Source organism: Pinus tabuliformis, chromosome 6 (assembly GCF_031772625.1).
Source record: "Pinus tabuliformis cultivar Carrire ecotype Pingquan chromosome 6, CPIR1, whole genome shotgun sequence".
NCBI lineage: Eukaryota > Viridiplantae > Streptophyta > Pinopsida > Pinales > Pinaceae > Pinus > Pinus tabuliformis.
In genome coordinates, this window is record NC_142292.1 from 1,296,457,782 (window position 1) to 1,296,477,176 (window position 19,395).

Consider the following 19,395-nt stretch of genomic DNA (forward strand, 5'->3'; position numbering starts at 1 on the left):
GACATAAGATGCTTGGACAATAATATTTTTTTTTTTTTTTTTTTTTCTTTTGTAACACAACCAATGATGACAAGAAGTTGAACTTGTAATCCAACTTAGCCATACAATATTTTTGTCTTTTATAATGTTAACAATTTGTCAAATTTTACTTATGTAAAAAACATCTAAATAAAATCTTTATAAATAAATGTTTTATACATTTGGTAAATAAAAAGATGATGATTTTATCTAAAATCTGAAACCAACCAGTTTTGTTAGGTTACACTTGCTTTAATTATAATTTTTGTTCATCTTAAAAAAGAAAAAAAAGAGTTTACATCCAATATTTCTGGAGAGCCAAAATTCTTATTGCCCAGTTAAGGATTAATTCTCATCAACTCCGTTGTGAAACATGGAGCTCGAAATGCCAAAAGAAGTGTGGGAGGAAAGAGTATGCATTTAGAAATGCCAAAAGAAGTGTGGGAGGAAAGAGTATGAATTTTTTGTTCTTCCAGAAAAGTGGAAACAAAAAAACGTTTCATTTTAGAATGTGAGGCCTTCAAAGACAACACGGAAAGTTATGCAAATACGCTGACAACTAGCTCTTGGGATAATCTATTTAGCGAGAGGTTTGTCGAGAAGTTGGAAGCATTTATTGTGAAGCTTCACAGAAAAAGATAGAATACATCAAGCAACAATTTGTCCCATTAGAATACATCAAGCAACAATCTGTCCCATAGGCTATCTTTAGTCTAGTAGACGTTAAAATAATTCCTTTCTTCTTTCTTTCCTACCAATTTAAAGTAAAACTTATGAAACATGCAAAATAATTAAATTTTTAAATATAATTTTTTTAATAATTTAAACATGTTATATATTAATTTAATAATAAAAAAATTGTATTCTAACAGATTTCATCTCATACTTTAGTAAATTAAAATTTAAAAGTGAATTCATGAAAAAAAACACATCAATCTCGTTCCATTGCAAAACACTTCCCACTGTAAATACATTAATAATTAATTAAAAATACCCACAAAAGACTTCATACAATTTAAACATCAGTAACCATTCATGAACATTGAATGTATTTTAACCATCAGGCCTCTCCATTTGTGCATCTAACGCCCATTATGAAGATTATGTTCATATGACCTGAATGCTTTCGGGGAAATTATAAATTGTTAAAAAAACGCACGAAATTTACCCTGTAAGCCCTGACGCGGAATAAGTTCTGACATTTTGAATTTTCTAAACTTCATGACAAGGCGGAAGCGGGACTGGTCCCGATTTCCATTAGAGAGACGCCATCGAAAGCCAAATGAACAGTAGAAAGCAGGGCATTCACGAATTTCTCTTCACTGGAAGCGAATGAAACGGGCGTCGAGTTTGGCTTAAGGAGCATGGGCACCATACCATCGCCACAAACGATTCTTTTGGGAAAAATGGGTACTGGAGAAATTTGCTTTCAGAGTAGCAGAGACGCCTTGATTTCTCGTCATACTGTCGTTATGGAATCCGTTCCGAAGGTTCACAGGGCCGATTATTTTACAGAGCCATCTGTAGCAGATTTAATTTCAAGACAGAGTCTACAGGCGGGATATTGCAGCAAAGTGCGCAATTTTGTCGTTGGAAGAATAGGGTATGGGTATGTTAGATTTTTTGGGGAAACGGATGTCAGGTGGATGGAATTAGAAAATATTGTTGAGTTCAATAATTGCGAAATAAGGGTTTATGGGGATGAAAATAGCAAGCCTCCTGTAGGCAAGGGCCTTAACAAACCTGCAGAGGTCACTCTTATCCTTGAAGAAGCCAGTCTCTTGAAGAGTGAAGAGGAGTTGGACCAGTACAGAGAAAGATTGAAGAAAACGAATGAGCGACAAGGTGCTCAGTTTATATCATTCGATCCTTGGAACTGTGAATGGAAGTTTGTGGTTCAGCATTTTAGTAGGTATGGGCTGGACGATGAAGACGAAGATGATGAAGAAGAAGAAAATAGTAAGGAGCCTTCTGATATTCTAATGCTGGAACAGTCCAGACCCTCGGAAGGGGTCGAGGAACAGATAGTGGTGGCAGAAAATCTAGAAGAAAATGCGGAGGAACAAGTGGCGTTGGATGAAATTCAAGCTGCCTCGCATCGAAGCGTGCTCTCTCATTCTCTTCCCGAGCATCTAAGGCTCGATCCCGTGAAAATGCAACAGATGAGAATGCTGTTTTTTCCTACTGACGAAGAAGAAGAAGAAGCCGAAGACATAGCAATGCCGGGAATGAGAGATAGGGCGTCTCGCGTTTTTAGGAACGCTATGCAGAAAACCCCAGCCAAAGAAGCTGTTCGTCAAAGTGGGTTACAGGGAACTGTCCACAGAGGAGTTCCCGCCAAGCACAAGGCAAGCCCACACAGGACATGGCAGCAATATCCTTATTCAGGTACGCAATGCTTGCTTGAGTACAATAGAGATTCTTCGCCTCTCATTCTTATGACACAACAACATAGGGGGGAATTGGCTCCATCTAAGAGGACAAAAATAACGGGTTTCAGGCTTGATGCGAAGATGGAAACTCCTATATCTGCGCATTCTGGTAATGTTGTTGATGCGGCATTGTTTATGGGAAGGTCCTTCAGGGTTGGGTGGGGACCCAATGGGCTGCTCGTGCACAGCGGTATGTCTGTTGGGCAGACTGCCGATGTCAATGGTTTGTCATCCTTAATCTACATTCAGAAAGTCGCCCTTGACAAAACGGTGAGAAATGAGCAGGATGAGTTGAATGATCACCTTATTGATTTGCAATTTGTTTCACCACTCAAGCATCACATATCGATGAGTAGAGTTCTTGCTGACTCGGAACATAGTCCACATAATTTGAAACTGAGGGAAGCTGTCTGCAGCCGCTCTGAGCTTCCGGACGTTTGTCAAGGCTATGGAGAGCTTATCGAGAAGCAACTCATTGTTCCAGGGTTGTCTAGATCGAAACGCATCATATTGATGCACCAAGTCATGGTTTGGCACCTCTTGAGCGTTCTTTTTTTACAGAGAGATGCAAAATTATCTATGCCCATAGAAAATGACGAAGAATTTGATGGCATGACAGACGTAAAGGAGGGTTCTACGAAAATTGATCCCGAAGCAGAGCCTTTAATTCGCAGGGCAGCGTTTAGTGGCTGGCTGCAAGAGAGCGTTGATCACCGTGTACAGGAAGAAGTTCGGGGTTTAAAAGAGGGGAATGACTTGAAACATATATTTTCACTTTTGACCGGGAGACAACTGGATGAAGCCGTCCAACTGTCTGCTTATAGAGGAGATGTGAGAATGGCTTGTCTGATCAGTCAAGCTGGCGGGTCAATGATTAACAGAACGGATATGGCTGCCCAACTGGAAGCATGGGACACTGAAGGGTTGGATTATAATTTCATAGAGGAGGACAGGTTGAAGCTGTATAAGTTACTTGGAGGAGATATTCAAGGTGCTCTTACAGGTTTGGAAGTAGATTGGAAACGTTATCTAGGCCTGTTGATGTGGTATCATTTAGCGCCAGATACTGCTCTTCCAACCATTATCAGTATTTTTCAACAACTTGTTGACCAAGGAGTAGCTCCACCACCAGTTCCCATCTACATTGATGAAGGACCTCTAGAAGAGGCATCAAATTTGAATGTGGAAGGGCGGTATGATCTGACTTATTATCTCATGCTACTTCATGCTAGCGATGAGAAAAATTATGTGAATCTGAGTAAGATGTTCACTTCTTTTTCATCCACTTATGATGCCCTTGATTATCATATGACTTGGCACCAACAGTCCATTCTGCAAGCAATTGGTTTACTGGATTCAAAAGAGCTGCATGTATTATACATGAGCTTTGTGTCACAACTGCTTTGTGTGGGAGAGTGTCATTGGGCCATATATGTTGTTCTTCACATGCCACCTACAACAGATTATCCAATGCTTCATGAGAAAGTTATCAAAGAAATTTTATGCCAATATTGTGAAACATGGAGTTCAGTTGATACACAAAAGCAATTTATTGAGGAATTGGGCATACCGTCTGAGTGGATGCATGAGGCTTTGGTAATTCTTCATTCTTTTTTATGAAAATTCATTTTTCTTTCATTTTGTTTAATCTGTAATTCAAAGAGAGATCATGAACAACACAAACATCTTTGGTTAAATGTACTTGGAACCAAACATGGACAGTTGTGCTACCCTTGGAAAGTGGAGGTTTTATTGCTTATGCTGTTTTTTCTATTATTTATTATTGCCTTTTTCTTTTTGGTGGTGGTGTTGATATCAATGGCAGTTAATGTATAGTGGAAATATGGTAGGCCTTATGTCTCTCTGTCTCCTTAACTGCAGGCTATACACTGCCAATACTATGGGAACTCGACGAGAGCCCTGGAACACCTTCTCAAGAGTTTACAGTGGCAAAGGGCTCACTCTCTTTTCATTACCTCAGTTGCATCTTCTCTGTTTCTTTCATGTGAGCATCCTATGTTTTTTGTCTTTTATTGCTTTGATATTTGTTGTTTGAATTCGTATGGAAAGAGACATTATGGAACAATATAATTTGACAACACCAAATATCTGCTATTTTAACATTGTGCAGCTTTTTCTCCCCCTTTCTTTTGCTTCTGCAGAGAAAAATTCTTGTGAACATTTCAGAGTACTAACCTCTCAATGACTAGACTGCCTAGCGGATGGAATGCAACTAGAATAAGCATCACCCCTTTATAGTCGTAGGGGCCTCACCTCCATTTATAGATAATTTATAGAATACTCTCACCGGCCTCTTGTTTCACAATGAACGTGCCTATTCCTACAAGTTTCTCTTTTATTGAAGCCCCTTTCTCCGTTTAACCTGATTCATATCAAGGAACATGGTTTTGCAGTTTTCGGGGTCAGTATATGTGATCTTTTCACACTAGCTTCACTCCTAAAGTACTCAATGCTTGCTACTGTTTGAGTTTGAGTTAGGAAATGACTTGCTCAAGGCAGTAACGTCACCAGAAATTGATTCTAACATGCTATAACTTGTCCTGATGATGGGATCAATTATTCTGAGGATCCAAGGACAGGTTCAGTATATTTGATTCGGGTGATGCTATAGAATCATTTTATCAAGCTAGTATAAATCTCTCTAGGTAAAATTTAGGAATAGACTGTGCAATATTCCCTTTTCTTGATATGATCAAAATGGATGAAATCTGGCCATGGTATTTACTGTGGTATTTTCCCATGGTATTTATTTTTCGAGGAAAAACAATAGAATAAGGTTTCTAGAGAGTCCATCAATCGTATAAAAGGGGATAGGAGCTAGGCATTTGGGGTAACTTGAGTTTATCAATCTTATTGTGTTTTGTTGAGAACTCGGCTTGGCCAGTTCTAGTTTGATCCCAAGACGAAAACCCCGCGGGTGTAATTTGTCTGGTGGATCCATTCGGGGTCCACGATTGTGCTTCAGTGTCTTTGCTTTCTCATTAGATGAGCGGTTGTGCATGCCATTGCAGGGGCTTCGATATTATTGTATGGGCATGTACTATTTTCTTCAGTTAATAATATAAATAAAGGGCTGCATTTCTAGATCCTGTTTGTGTTCTTGTTTCTTGCTGAAATCTTTTTTATTAGAACACTAAAGTTTGCTAGAACTATTAAAAATTTTGACGGTTGGGATCTTACAATGGTATCAAAGCTAGTTTTCTTGCCAGCTTGAGGGTTTATCGCATAATAATGTTGAGACTGATCAAGGTTTCCAGGAGAGACTAGTTTTCGGTGATCCACCATAATCACCCTAGCTAGTAATTTATCAATTTCGGTGTCTTATTTACGTCCACCCTAGTTGATATTTGCAGAAAGATCAATCAGTTTATTTGTGTCTTAACATTGACGATTTTGCAGGTTGATTGGCAGATGATAGATCTATTCCTTTCTCAGAGATCAATTTTATCTTTAGCCCATAAAATCTTTTTGTTTGATGCGTCCAGTTTGAAAATGCTCCCGAATTCTTTTAAAAATTTAGTGAATCTTGAGTGCTTCACTTTGTCAAATGCTCCCAGGTTGGATATGCTTTCAAATTCGTTTGGAAATTTAAGAAATCTCTGACATTGCATTTCGTCAGGTGCTTCCAAATGCTTTTGTTCACCTTAAGAGTTTGAAAATTGAGAACTTGATTCTTGCTTCAAATTGAATTGCTTGCGTTGAAAGAGAGCGAGAAACCCTAAAAAGAGATGGAGTGTCAAAATAAATTGGACCCCAAAGACAACTGCATGTTCGAGCTCAAGCATTTATGGCTGTGTAGCTTAAAAATATCAGAGGTACCCTTCTTAAAGGATTTTGCACGAATCTTCAAAATTTGATCTTTGAAGAGTGTGAGGAACCGAGACAATTAGCAGAACTTGTGTTTTTACAAAACATCAAAATCTGGATATCAGAAGTTGTGCAATCTTTAGAGGAGCTGGCATGTCCTGAAATGTTGATAACTTTGGAGGAGCTTCGCATCTTTCACTGTGAGTATAAGGGTTGGAACTTGGCACATCTCACAAAGCGTTGAGCATTAATGGTTGTTGTTTGCCCTGAGCTAGGAGATCGACTACCAACCATGGAACATGTGGATTTCAAAGATTGGTGTCAGCACATATCCCTCGCGGATTTGTCACACAAGGGTTAAAGGTCGAAAGATCCGATCCGATCGTGAAAATCAACAAGAGGAGACGAGGCTGTTGTTTCTTGGTCAAGGCCACGAATCGTAGATCTGTCACAGGAGAGGCCGAGCGGTGCATTGCAGATCCATCACATACTTATTGCTGAGCAGTAGCCTATGTATTTCGTTGACCACTGGATGCACACAGAGTGGCAGCGACTGCAGACAACTAGTGAACAAATAACGCTGACGGATCTGGCAGATTTTTTGACACTAGTTTATTTATTTTCTATGCTCATAAAATAATTGGAACAATTTTCCCTGGCGTGGAGAATCAATTCAAGACATTTTTCAGTTTCTGGACTCTTGATATTTGCTTGGCTTGAATTTATTTTGTGGGAAATGTTAACATTCATTAGAATGATCTCCCCAGTATAGAGGGACAATGCAATCAAATAAATTCAGGCTCAGTTTGGGGAATCGTTTGGTTGATTTATATATTTTGCCTTGAGATGTCATAAATTTGGTTTGCTTGGATAAGAGGATAACCACATAAGATAGACTGAGTTGCACTGGTTTTTAGGGTTGAATTTCTTGTGTCTGGAGGCTGAATTTCCTTTTGTGTTTGGAGGCCAAATTCCATTTGGCTTAGCAGGCCGAGTTTCCCTTTTGTCAGATTTGGTCCATCATCTTTGGGAGGATCGAAACTCATTATTGTTTTCAGGTGGACGAGGTCATTGATTGAGGACTGAATTATACATTTGGTGGCCAACACTTGGAATAGATTTCTGGCATTGTTTTCATCATCTGGAGGTTATACCATTGACTTGTAACACTTGGAAAAGATTTTTGTCATTGTTTCCATCATTTGGAGGTTATACATTGATCTGTAATAAGAGGACAAAATTCCTGAGTTAACACTCTATCCAGGGATCCATTTCTCTCTGCTAGTCTAACAATTCCTGAGGTCATATTCGCATTATAGAGAGGAACCAAGATTGTTGAAGAATCAAATATCAAGGAGGTCGAAATTAATCTTCTGCCGGAGGCCGTATTCTATCCATATTGATAGATCAGACCTGTGTTTTCTGAAGGGGTCGAGAGCCTATCTCCTTGAAGGCAGAGGACAGTATCTTGGAGCACTGATAACACTTGTTGAGAGGCTGAGATTGTCAAGGTCAGGGGATGAAATTTGTCTTCTCATTTGCAGAGGAGATCAAGGCAGAGGTCATCGTGGGCTGAGAAACCCTACATTCAACGTGGAGTAGTTGAAGCCGTTTTTGGGGGCCGCATCACAGTCAAGTGGGCAGTTTTCGAATACTAAGTTTCGACTTGGCAACCGTAGTTGTATGGTGGAATGAACTACCATTGGAGGGTGAACATCTTTTAGGTGGGGCGTACATACAAACTACAATTGGAGGAGTTATAAGGGTTTAATATAAAGGGCAAAACATATACAAGAAGGTTTATTTGTGGGAGTTATGAAAGGTTAATATAAAGGGCATAACAAAGCATATACAAAGGGGTTATAAGTATTTTAAAAAAAGAAGAAGAAGAAGAGAGAGAGAGGGGAAAGAAAGGTAAAAAGAGGGTTTGATTGTATAATTAAAATAATAATAATAATAATTATTATTATAGAAGGGTAGTTTCATTGAAGATAGAGTAGGAGTTTTATAGGAAGTAGTTGCCAAGATTGCTAAAAAAAAGGTGAAAAAGTCATTCAAGTTGGTGACTATAGTATCTTTGGGCCAAATTTGTTGAAGTGAAATATTTAGGCATGATTGACAAAATGTTGATGTAATCTTCCTTTATTTTCCTGCTTTGGTATGTGAGAAGATAGGTCGTCTTGAAGAGATCCTAGAAAACAACCAGAAACATCTTGACGAACTAGTGAAAATATATATGGTCCCATACACACCAATACCTCATACCAAAATAATGGTCAAAGCAGCAAACCATTCTCGAAAAAAAGTCCATGTCATTCTGCAACAGAAGCACCCATGGGAAGTGAAGGAATGACAAGGAAGAGGGGCTAAGCTCTTCACACTTGGATGTGAATTGCAACGAACAAAGTCAGTCATAGACCTTCGTAAGTTGGAGGAATTAGACACGTGCCTGTCCAGGGTGGGGCAGCCAGAATGGAAGAAACTTAGTTGGGCTCTCAAGCCATCCATGCTTGCGTTGATACAACCCAAACTCTGGGAGCATCCTTGTGAAGAATTTAGGCTCACAATTATCTCTTGTCTCAGTAGGATCATAGCTTTAACATTGCCTCTACCACCTTACAATAATGATCTCATGAGGGAGATATTGCAGTTGATAGTGGAAACCCTTCAAGGGTTGAACAACATGATGCATCCTACCTTTCAAAAGTGACAAAATTTTAGAACTCATGGCAGAGTTCAACTTTGGCACCTTTATGCTAAATTTGGAATGTGACGACTTAATCTTTCAGTTGCTCCAGAACTTTTACACCGACATTACATCAACCCATCCAGAACGTGTCAAAATAAGCATGCAAAGGATTATTTCCATATTCTTAGAAGGAGATGCTAACATTTGCAAAATACTAAGATCCAAACTGTTGACCATTTGGAGAAAGGAACTAATTGCATCACCCGCCGCCTATGATCTAGTCAAGAAGTTGGTCATGCAAAACATAAAATTGGTCAGAAGGGTGCTGACTAAAAAGGAGCTTAAAATGATTGATGGAAGAAGCAAGAACAAAGGTAGTAAATTTTGCAGCAAGAATGAACTAAGAAGGAGAGGACTATGCTTTATCTGCAAAGGGCCTTGGGCACTTAACCATTCATGTCTAGGTGATAGGAAGGAGTCAACAAGGACAAAACAAGAGGAGGTTCCTTTAGATCATGGGGAGTGTTCTATAGTTGGGTCTATTGATTTTCAGGATGGTGAGTAGTAGCGTGATATTATTCAAGGAGACTTGCAAGATGACAAGCATTTAGAAGTGCATGAGGAAATTCTACCCAATGGTGTTGAGGAGATAGACTCCTATATAACTGAGTCCATAGGTCTCCAGGAGGATGTCCATAAAGAATATGAGCAGTCAAGTAGAGATAACAATCCACCAGTGCATCTATGTTTGACAACTAGAGAGGATGAACAATAGATTGTCTTCAAAAATGGAGGAGGCTAGGGGTACTTGAGTGAGGAGCTAACAATAGTAAACCAATAGGATGAGCATGATCATGAGAGGGAGCATGACAAAAATGATGTGCAGGACCAATCATTCTCAGAAAGTCCGTCAAAGGCTTAAGTTGAAGTTGTGATAGTTAGGCATTCAGTGCAGACAGGTACAAAGACATTCAACAGGGCACCAAAATCGCCAGTAGAGGTGTTTCAGGGAAAGATCACGCATTTCAAGACAAAGCTTATGATGTTAAAGAAGAGAGCCTGGACAACCCGAGACACTGTCTTATAGGAGAACAAAATAATTGAGGAGCTGATAGGGGTATGTGTTGAGTCAACAACCAAGCTGTCTAGTGTAGAGGAACGTCTCAAGTCCCTTACAAGGCAGCAAGATGAGTACAGTTGAGAGTTCTAGAGCAACCCTCTACATGAGTACATAGATAGGGCTTGCGACACTACTAATGCACCTTTATACAATAAGGAGAGCAGGGCAGAGTTCTCCAAATGGATCATGTTGGGTGACCGTGTGGAGTAGCATGAGTTAAGCATCGAGCAACATCAACATAGTAGATTGATTCCATGTGCAGACATTCATGCATTAGATCCTTCCCATGGGATGGATTGGCGAGAGATTATGAGTTGGAACACTATTGATCAGATGATTCCTAGGAGGATACTCTTAGCCAATGGCATATTGCAGCTTGGGCCCTTAGGCACGGGGCAGTGATGGAGGGTTGAGATGGTATCATAACCCACAAGTCCCAGGATTTAGGTGGCATTGAGATGCAGGTGAATCTATTGAGGGCAAGATTGGTCGAAGGTTTGTATGGGATCTTGGTATCAATATATAGATGCTTTTGTTGTGGATAAAAATGGATTGCTTGAGGGTAAGCAATCTTTGGGCAATAGGATTTGTAATATTCCCTTTTCTTGATATGATCAAAATGGACGGAATCTGCCCATGGTATTTACCTTTGTTTTTCAAGAAAAACAATAAACAAAGGTTTCTAGAGAGTCCATCAAGCCTAGAAAAGGGGATAGGAGCTAGGCATTTGGGGTATCTTGAGTTTATCAATCTTATTGTGTTTTGTTGAGAACTTGGCTTGGCCAGTTCTAGTTTGATCCTGGGAAGGAAACCCTATGGGTGTAATCTGTTTGGTGGATTCATCGAGGGTCCACGATTGTGCTTCAATGTCTTTGCTTCCTCATTTGATGAGCAGTCGTGCATGCCATTGTCGGGGCTCCGATATTATTGTATGGGCATGTACTATTTTCTTCAGTTAATAATATAAATAAAGGGCTACATTTCTAGATCCCGTTTGTGTTCTTGTTTTTGTCGAAAGTTTTTTTATTAGAACACTAAAGTGTGCTAGAACTATTAATTTTTTTGACATTTGGGATCTCACATGCTACGTTCCTTGAATACATCATCACGTGTTAGGGATTTAGTCAATCTCCACTTCTTAACATGGTGCAAATTCAATATTGGTGAATTTAACCGTTTTCTTTTTACCAACAGAGTCCACATTTAGTAATATGAATGATTTACAATCAAACTTGTTTAGTACAAAGAGGCCCCACAAGTCAAAATTGGAAACAATCACTTTCTAATTTTCCATGTGCAAATCATATAACAAGTTATCCATCCCTTAAAAATATTCCTAGAATCTGTCGTGTGTTGGTTGAAAATAGAAAAGAGCAACAACCAAATATGTTTCTATTGAATGCATAACATGGAATTTTTACCATGTTTATTATGTAGCTTAATGGTGTGCCTACTTGATTATGCTAGTACATTATTATAATGTTATATTGATTTGAGTCAACTTTCTTCCATAAGACATGTCGAGTCATACCTCAAAAATGTGTTCATGAACCCAAATAACACTTATATCATACTTATAGAGTGGATAACTTCTAAAATTGCTGAGACAATGAAGACCTTAGAGTGCTGAGAGATGTGTGATAAATTGTTAACTTGCTCAAACCATATATGAGTTATAGTTTGTAGGACTTTATTGTGCCTTTCAATTCACTACTAATAGTTCTTATTGTTGAGAAATCTTGGGGCAACTAGATTAAGTGATTTCTCTTAAATTGATAACTGCTTGTGATATCATTTTACTTATCTTGATTAGCTTCTTCTTCAACTTGATTATTATTTTGTTCTTATCATCAAACGACTACCAAACAATAAAGAATAGAGAGACAAGACGACACAAGATATAGGCTATCAGCTAGGGCCAAAGGCTCTCCTTTTGAGAGGAAAAACCCACAAGAACTCTTCTTTTTTTTTAGAACTTCAAATGACAAATTCCAAGACCTATGACCCTTGACCAAGACCCCTCCACAACCAAGTCAACCTTCCTTATTGATGATCACAGCTACCAGCTACCAGCGTCAAACTTCGATCTTCCAACAACTTCTTTAGCAACTTTGATCCCCAACAACAATTTCTGCAACTTCGACTTAGCAGCTTCCACAACTTCGACCTTGATGCAACTTCACAGCTTCGACCTTAATGCAACTTCCCAACTTCGACCTTGATGCAACTTCTTAGCTTCAACCTTGATGCAACTTCACAATTTCGACCATGATGTAGCTTCACAACTTCGACCCTGATGCAACTTCACAACTTCGATCTTGATGCAACTACACAACTTCGATCTTGATGCAGCTTCACAATTTCTATCTTGATGCAACTTTACAGCGTTAGTTTCACAACTTTGTTACACTTTAAAGAGAGAGAAACCCAAAATTTCAATTCCAGCTTTCTCCTTGAACTTCGCTTGCTTTTTAGACTTCTTGCCCTTAAGATCGAACCGCTTCTCTTGCTTGAACGAATGTCTTGTTGTGTGCTTCAAATGAGGTTGAATGCCTCTTATATATAGGCTTCCCAGGGGTTCAAATTTCATTCATGAGGCTGACTTGATCTCTTGTAGGCCGACTTAATCTTGGAGGGTCTTATGACACAATTTTGACTCAAATAATTTTTTCTTTACAATATGTAACATGACCAAAGGGGTCTTCCATACATGACAATGACTCTCATGACTTGTTGATTTAAAGACGAGCCCTAGAAGCATTCAATGGGTGCTTAACCTATAAATCAAATAACCTTGAGCATGAAACCCATGCCTCAAGAATGACAATAATTATTTTATTTTTCTCTTTACATCAAATACATAAAATCATGATTACATATGTCATTATGAAGACCGAACCTAGTTACATATTTCAACACTTATGACTGACCATTCTTTTCTAATACAATGCATTTGGTGTCTTTTTGAGATGTATATAGCAAAATGCTATTGTATGTTTTATGATAGCTATAACATTTTATTACATATCTGTTCGTGGACTTGTTACCTGAAAGCCTCAAGAGATAATTTGTTGCTATTTTTGTTGAAGAAAGTGTAACTAGGTTCAATCTTTATAATGACATGGTCTTTGTAAATGATGAAATAAAAGAAATGAAATTATTTTTGTATGCCTTGCTACATGGGTTTCATGAGCAAGAGGTTTATTTGTTAGTGGCTCCCATTGAGAGCCTTAGGATTTATTATTAAGTCAAAGAGTCAATGTCATGTATGAAGAAACTCTTCTTGAACCTATGTTTAATGTATACAAGTCTATAGAAATGTTAAGAAGCCCTCCAAAGACAAGCACAATCCCTCTTGAAGAAATCAACCTCCAAAATAGCTAAAGAAGTCATGTCGGCTCACCTATAGAGACACACCCGTTCAACATGTCATGTCGGCTCAAATATAGAGGCAAACCACTATATATATGCGGCTAGGGTCACCGCAAAAAGAAAAGAACTCAGATTCATTTGAAGTTTTCGAAAGGTTGTCACAGGAAGATTTCAGATGTCACAGGAAGAGAGGGAAATCACAGGAAGGGTTTCGTATGCCACAGTGAGATATTTCGAAAGTCTGTCTATGGTGTAGGATGAGGCTATATCTGTGGTTTTCGGATGGGTACCACAGAGATAAGGTTTCAACATCCTCACAAGTCTTGGTGATCACTGTCTCACAATCACTGTCTTGCCTAAGTTGTGATGATGAAGATCTCGGTGCAGGGAGAGGACACAGTGATAGCCTTAGCATCGTTGAGATGAGAAGGATCTCAGTGATCCCACAGTAATACACTCTCGACATACTAGACATAGTCATGATCTCGGCATTGTGGTAATCATGGTCTCGGTCATAGTATTGATGAAGACAAGGTCATGATGAAGATCTCGGTGCAAGTCTCATATGTATATATATACATATCTCAGTATAAAGATCTCTTTGTTATGGTGAAGGTCTCAGTGAAGAAGCAACAATGATCTTAGTGAATGTGCACCAATGATCTCAGTAAAGCTGCAACAATGATCTCAGTGATGGTGCAGCTGTAATGACCTTAGTGGTGCAATATTGATGACCTCGGTGTAGCAGCAGTGATGATGATGATCTTAGCAGTGACAAAGAAGAGGATTGGTGTCTTGGTCTTGGAGTGGCCTAATAGGTCAAGGGTCATGGTCTTGGTATTTGTCAATTGGAATTTCTATAAGAAGAATTTTGTGTGGGTTTTCCTCTCAAAGAGTGAGAGGTTTTGGCTCGGGCAGAAAGCCAACATTTTTTGTTCTTGTCTCTTTTGTTTTGGTAAATATTTGATGAACTAAGAAGACACACTCTAATATTAACAAGCAAAGATTGTGCTAATAAGAAAAAATAAAAGTACCTCACAAATAGTTATCATGGCAAGAAGAATCTTATTAATCAATTGCCCTAGATTCTTCAACATGGTATCAGAGCTAAGGTGTTGAAGTCAAAGGAAGGGCAGAAAAGAAACATTCAAGGATCAAGTTTCAAGAAGAGCATCAAAGCAAGTTGAAGAATATCAAAAGGATCAAGGTCTACATTGGAGGATCAAACCCTAGATCAAAGAAGCAGTCTACCACAACAAGAACTTTTGTCTCCATAGTCATCATCAAAAGGCCACCAAGGCTCTTATCAAGTTGAAACCCTAGAAGTAGTTCTGATCTGCACTACAAGAAGAGGCAATGTCATCTTCACAAGCAAGAATCATCTCCTTACCCTAGAAGAAGATTATCTGAAGAAACAACAAATCATCCTCATCATAAGGAGCAACCTTTTCTATTGAAGAACGACTTTTTCATTTGAAAGAAGATCATCTAAGAGGAAGCTCTAATCTTCAAAGTGATCAAGTGGAGGAGTTCATCTTCACTTGTCAAGTAAGTGCCTTTCCTATTATAATCAAGTTTGGTTAAATGACTTTGTGCGTGCAAGGAGATCTATAAATCGGTTGGTTCATCGAAATTCCTTGCATAAGAAAGGAGGGTAGGTATAATCCCTAGAAGAGAAGTCATTGATGTCTATGGAAAAGACTCTGAAGGTCAAGCATTGTTTGAATGCATGTAAAAGGATCAAGGGACTCATAGGATTCTTATGAAATCAGTCAAAGGTCCTCTCATCCCTATGTAGCAAGAGAGGAGACATAAAAGAGATATATGAAATACTAGAAGATATCTTCTTTGAAAATGCAGTAAAGAAGGTCATATCACTTAGACCTGATCTACACAAAAGGTATCCAAGAATGAAGGAATATCTTCATGAGATCTCAATTGGGAGATCTGGGAGAGATGATAAGAAGATAATAATCATTGTTCTAATTGATAAGCAAGGTAACAAATGTCCATGAACAAGAAGGTTGCCTCATTTAACAACTTGTGGTCTCTATGCTAGATAGAAAAAGACAAGTTGAGGGCAAAAGTGTTGAAGGTTAAAGGACTCAAACATTTGTAGAAAGGAAAGGGAAGTTTGGTCCTCAAACAAGACAAAACAATATAGCTAAGATTCAATGTGATGTAAAGATTATGGAACGAAAGCTCATATCACCGAAAAGATGGAAAAAGCTGAAGAAAAGGGCCAAGGAAAGAGGGAGTAATAGATCTCTACTATGATTGAGATGTTATCCCTCTCAAAAGGGTCTTATCATAAGCTCCTCAATCTTTTGATATGGCCATGACAATAAGATGCATCCTGGCATCATGGAAGCATTAGAAACAAGAGCTCGTGACATCACCATGGGAATCATGAAGGACAAAATCCATGGCAGTCAAACACGAAAGATATAGCTCTTGGGAACCTCTAAATATTGAAGGAAATGATGAAGTCATCTAGGACAAGGCTCATCATGCATAAAGTCAAAAAAGAAACATCTCCCAGAGGGGGATATACAAGATCCTCAAAATTCTATGATGGAATCCTCATTGGAGGGTTCACTAATCTAGAAAAGAAGCAAGTGTTTCATCAAAAACTCCAACTTGTGGAGTTCATGGGATGATGGTATGATGACATGAGAGATGAAGCAAATCAAGGGGCTGAAGATCTTTTCAATGAAGGAAGCTACTGGAAGAAGCCTAGATGACCTAAAGGTAAAATGAGATATGTATGCTTGTATTTGATATTATAAAGTTATGTCGTATGGTTGCAGGTAACATGGATCACTACTCCTGTCTTGAGAAGCATGATCAAGGGAAAAGGATCTCCTCCTCTGAAAGGATGCAGGAAGGCATAAGTCACACTAGATGAAATCAACATAATATGTCCTTATATAAAGTATGAGGTGGTTGACTACAATTAAAGAACTCTGATTGAAAGCTCCTGGGAATGGAATGTGTGAGGAAGGAAGAGATCGTGAGATAGGCAACCCTGATGAAGGCAATCAACATCCAAAAGACCAAGAAGATTTGACTAGGAAAAACTCCTGGAAAGATATGAAGACTCTGATGGAAGTCTGGAAAAGATGGAGACCCTTGACAATGGATATCTTTGGGAGATGTGTCAACATGTATGTAGGGTGCTGATACTTACAGGAAGATGTCATGATGAAGAGCCATCTAGTAAGGTACAATTTGATTTAATGTTATGTTTTGATTTCTTGAATAATATCTGGATGAGTTCATGCAAAGCTACTGGAACAAGAGTTGTAAGTACAAGTACAACTAGCATTCATGTGGTGGATGGAAATTCCTGAAATAAACATGTGGAAGAAGTAGCCATATGACGAAGGTTCTAGATATGTATCAAGAAGGCCACTTTCCATGAAGAAAGTGTTGAAGGAAATGTAACTAGGTTCGGTCTTCATAAATGTACTTTTGATATTTGTATTTATTCAAGAAAATAATATTATTTTTATAATATAAGTCAATGAGTTTCTTGCTCACTGAAATAGGTCTAGCACTATTTAAAGTGCTATAGGTGAGTCAAATAGTCAAAAGAATTGTGTTGATGACCTTAAGGGCACGTTACACCATGTGTAAATATATACTAAAGTCAAAGGGAAAAACCTCCAAGCAAAGTCAAGTCTACTCCTATGCAATGGCACCATCAAGAAGCTCCTTCAAGCATGCTACACCACCATGGAAACTATCCGAAGTCTGCTCAACCAATTAGCCTCCTAAGAGTCCTCAAGTCAGCCTACAAACAGTTGACAAGTCGGCCTAAATGGAGGGACAAGCCCCTATATACAGAGGTTGTCCACTCCTCTATAAACGCATTCAAGGTTCTCTGAAATAAGCGAAGACAAAAAGCTGAGAGAAGGAAGGAAAGGGAAGTCTAAAGGGTCTCCAAGGTGCAATGAAAAAAGAAGGAAGGACAACGAAGGTAAAGGAATGTTCCTAGGGCTAGAAACAGTCACACGTGTGAGGGAGAAGAGGAGAAATTTGCGGGTATGATAGCAGGAACAAACAATCCATTATTTTGTGTTGTTTGGCCTTGACACTAGGCTCACAAGGTCTCCCAAGATGAGCGAAAGGACCTCTCACCCTATCGAAGAAAGAAGGAAGAAATAACGAGCCTTAGAAGTCTATTCTAGGGCTTAGCACAGTCACATGTGCGAGAGAAGGAGGGCTGACTGCGGTCATCACAACAACACTATCACAACCACATATATCTCATTGTTTCGGGTTCAAACTAGGCCTATTAGGCCTCTCTCTCAAGCGTGGAAGAAGGGTATGCAAGCAAAGAAAGGAAGAAAAGTCTAACATGGTTTTGTGAGGAGAATCACTCACACGTGCGAAGAATTAGGAATGCATTGATGCTGCCCTAAGTCTGCAACAATTGTTGGAAGAAGTGCCGAAGGGAGGAAGACAAAGTGTTGCAAGATGAAGTGATCTTGAAAGGACTTGACTTGTGCTTGGAGGATCTCCTAGTCAAGGGTCAAGGGTTGACATTGATCAATAGAAGCTTCAATAAGAGAAATTCACTAAAGGGTTTTCCTCTCAAGAGAAGAGAGGTTTTGGCCTTGGCAGAGCGACAACATCTTGTGTTCTTGTTTTTATGTTTTGGTAGTAGTTTGATGAAGTACACACATATGCACTAAGAATAATAAGAAGAAGAATAAGCTAATAAGGATAAGTAAAAATACTCCACATATTGTTATCAAAGTAACGAAGAATCACACTACACACATTTGTCCTAGATTCTTCAACAGAAAGGAATGACATGACGAACCAAGAAGGAAAGTGATGGGTGGCTAATGCCCTACAAGGAAGAAGCTTGACTGAATTTCATGACATCAAAGAAAAGAAATTGATAAAGCAGTTGAAGGACTCACTAAGAAGCTGCTGATGAAAAGGAGAGTCCCTAGTTAAGAGGGAGCTCTGACAAGTCCCTAATTGAGAGGGAGCTTGGGCAAGTTCCTGGTCATAGGGAACTTGGGTATATTCCTTTACAGGAATGGGCATATCTTCTCTAGTTAAGAGGGAGAGATAGACACAACATTCTTGTCTTCACTTGAGAAGAAAGAATGGAGGATTGGGTAATCATTTGGCATTTGATGCTCTTTGAGGATGTGTAGGGCATCCAAGATAAGAGTAGGCAAGAGGACCGATATTCTTTGAGGGTTGGGAACCCAAGATAAGAATAGTCCTAGAAGGTCATACTCAGTGAACACCTGGGTGGGTATGTACCTTGAGAGACAATGATGAAGGTGTCTATAGTCATTGGTCTCGCCAACATTGTGCTTTGATCTGATGAGAGATAGAGCTGTTAGTCAAGGCCTTGCTATGGAAACAATGTTGGTTACTATGATGCTAGATAAATTGGTTACCAATCCGATTCTTCTTATGAGAAATTCTTCAGATTGAGAATGACCAAGTACCATTATGAATACCTCCCTAGTTAAGATGGAGTGTTGAAGAAAGTGTAACTAGGTTCGGTCTTCATAATGACATGAATTTTGTAAATGATGAAATAAAAGAAATGAAATTATTTTTGTATGCCTTGCTACACAAATTTCATGAGCAAGAGGTTTATTTGTTAGTGGCTCCCATTGAGAGCCTTAAGATTTATTATTAAGTCAAAGAGTCAATGTCATGTATGAAGAAGCTCTTCTTGTGCCTATGTTTAATGTATACAAGTTTATAGAAATGTTAAGAAGCCCTCCAAAAGACAAGCACAATCCATTTTGAAGAAATCGACCTCCAAAATAGCTAAAGAAGTCATGTCGGCTCACCTATAGAGACACACCTGTTCAACATATCATGTCGGCTCAAATATGGAGGCAAACCACTCTATATGTGCGGCTAGGGTCACCACAAAACGAACAGAACTCAGA

The 19,395-nt window shown here is 38.9% G+C and overlaps 1 protein-coding gene across 4 annotated transcripts in view; it reads left to right on the forward strand.

Annotated features, from left to right (window-relative positions):
- The first annotated feature begins 1,092 nt into the window (after positions 1 to 1,092).
- Positions 1,093 to 19,395, forward strand: part of SAR3 (SUPPRESSOR OF AUXIN RESISTANCE 3) — a 50,471-nt gene continuing 32,168 nt past the window's right edge. For 2 of the 4 annotated variants that reach the window (XM_089426188.1, XM_089426182.1), the window contains exons 1-2: positions 1,093 to 4,046; positions 4,332 to 4,455. In XM_089426188.1, the coding sequence (XP_089282314.1) occupies positions 1,383 to 4,046; positions 4,332 to 4,455 (2,788 nt within the window). In that variant the 5' untranslated portion in view covers positions 1,093 to 1,382. The remainder of the gene's footprint in view (positions 4,047 to 4,331; positions 4,456 to 19,395) is intronic. The other 2 variants (XR_016259258.1, XR_016259257.1) reach the window with 1 other exon arrangement.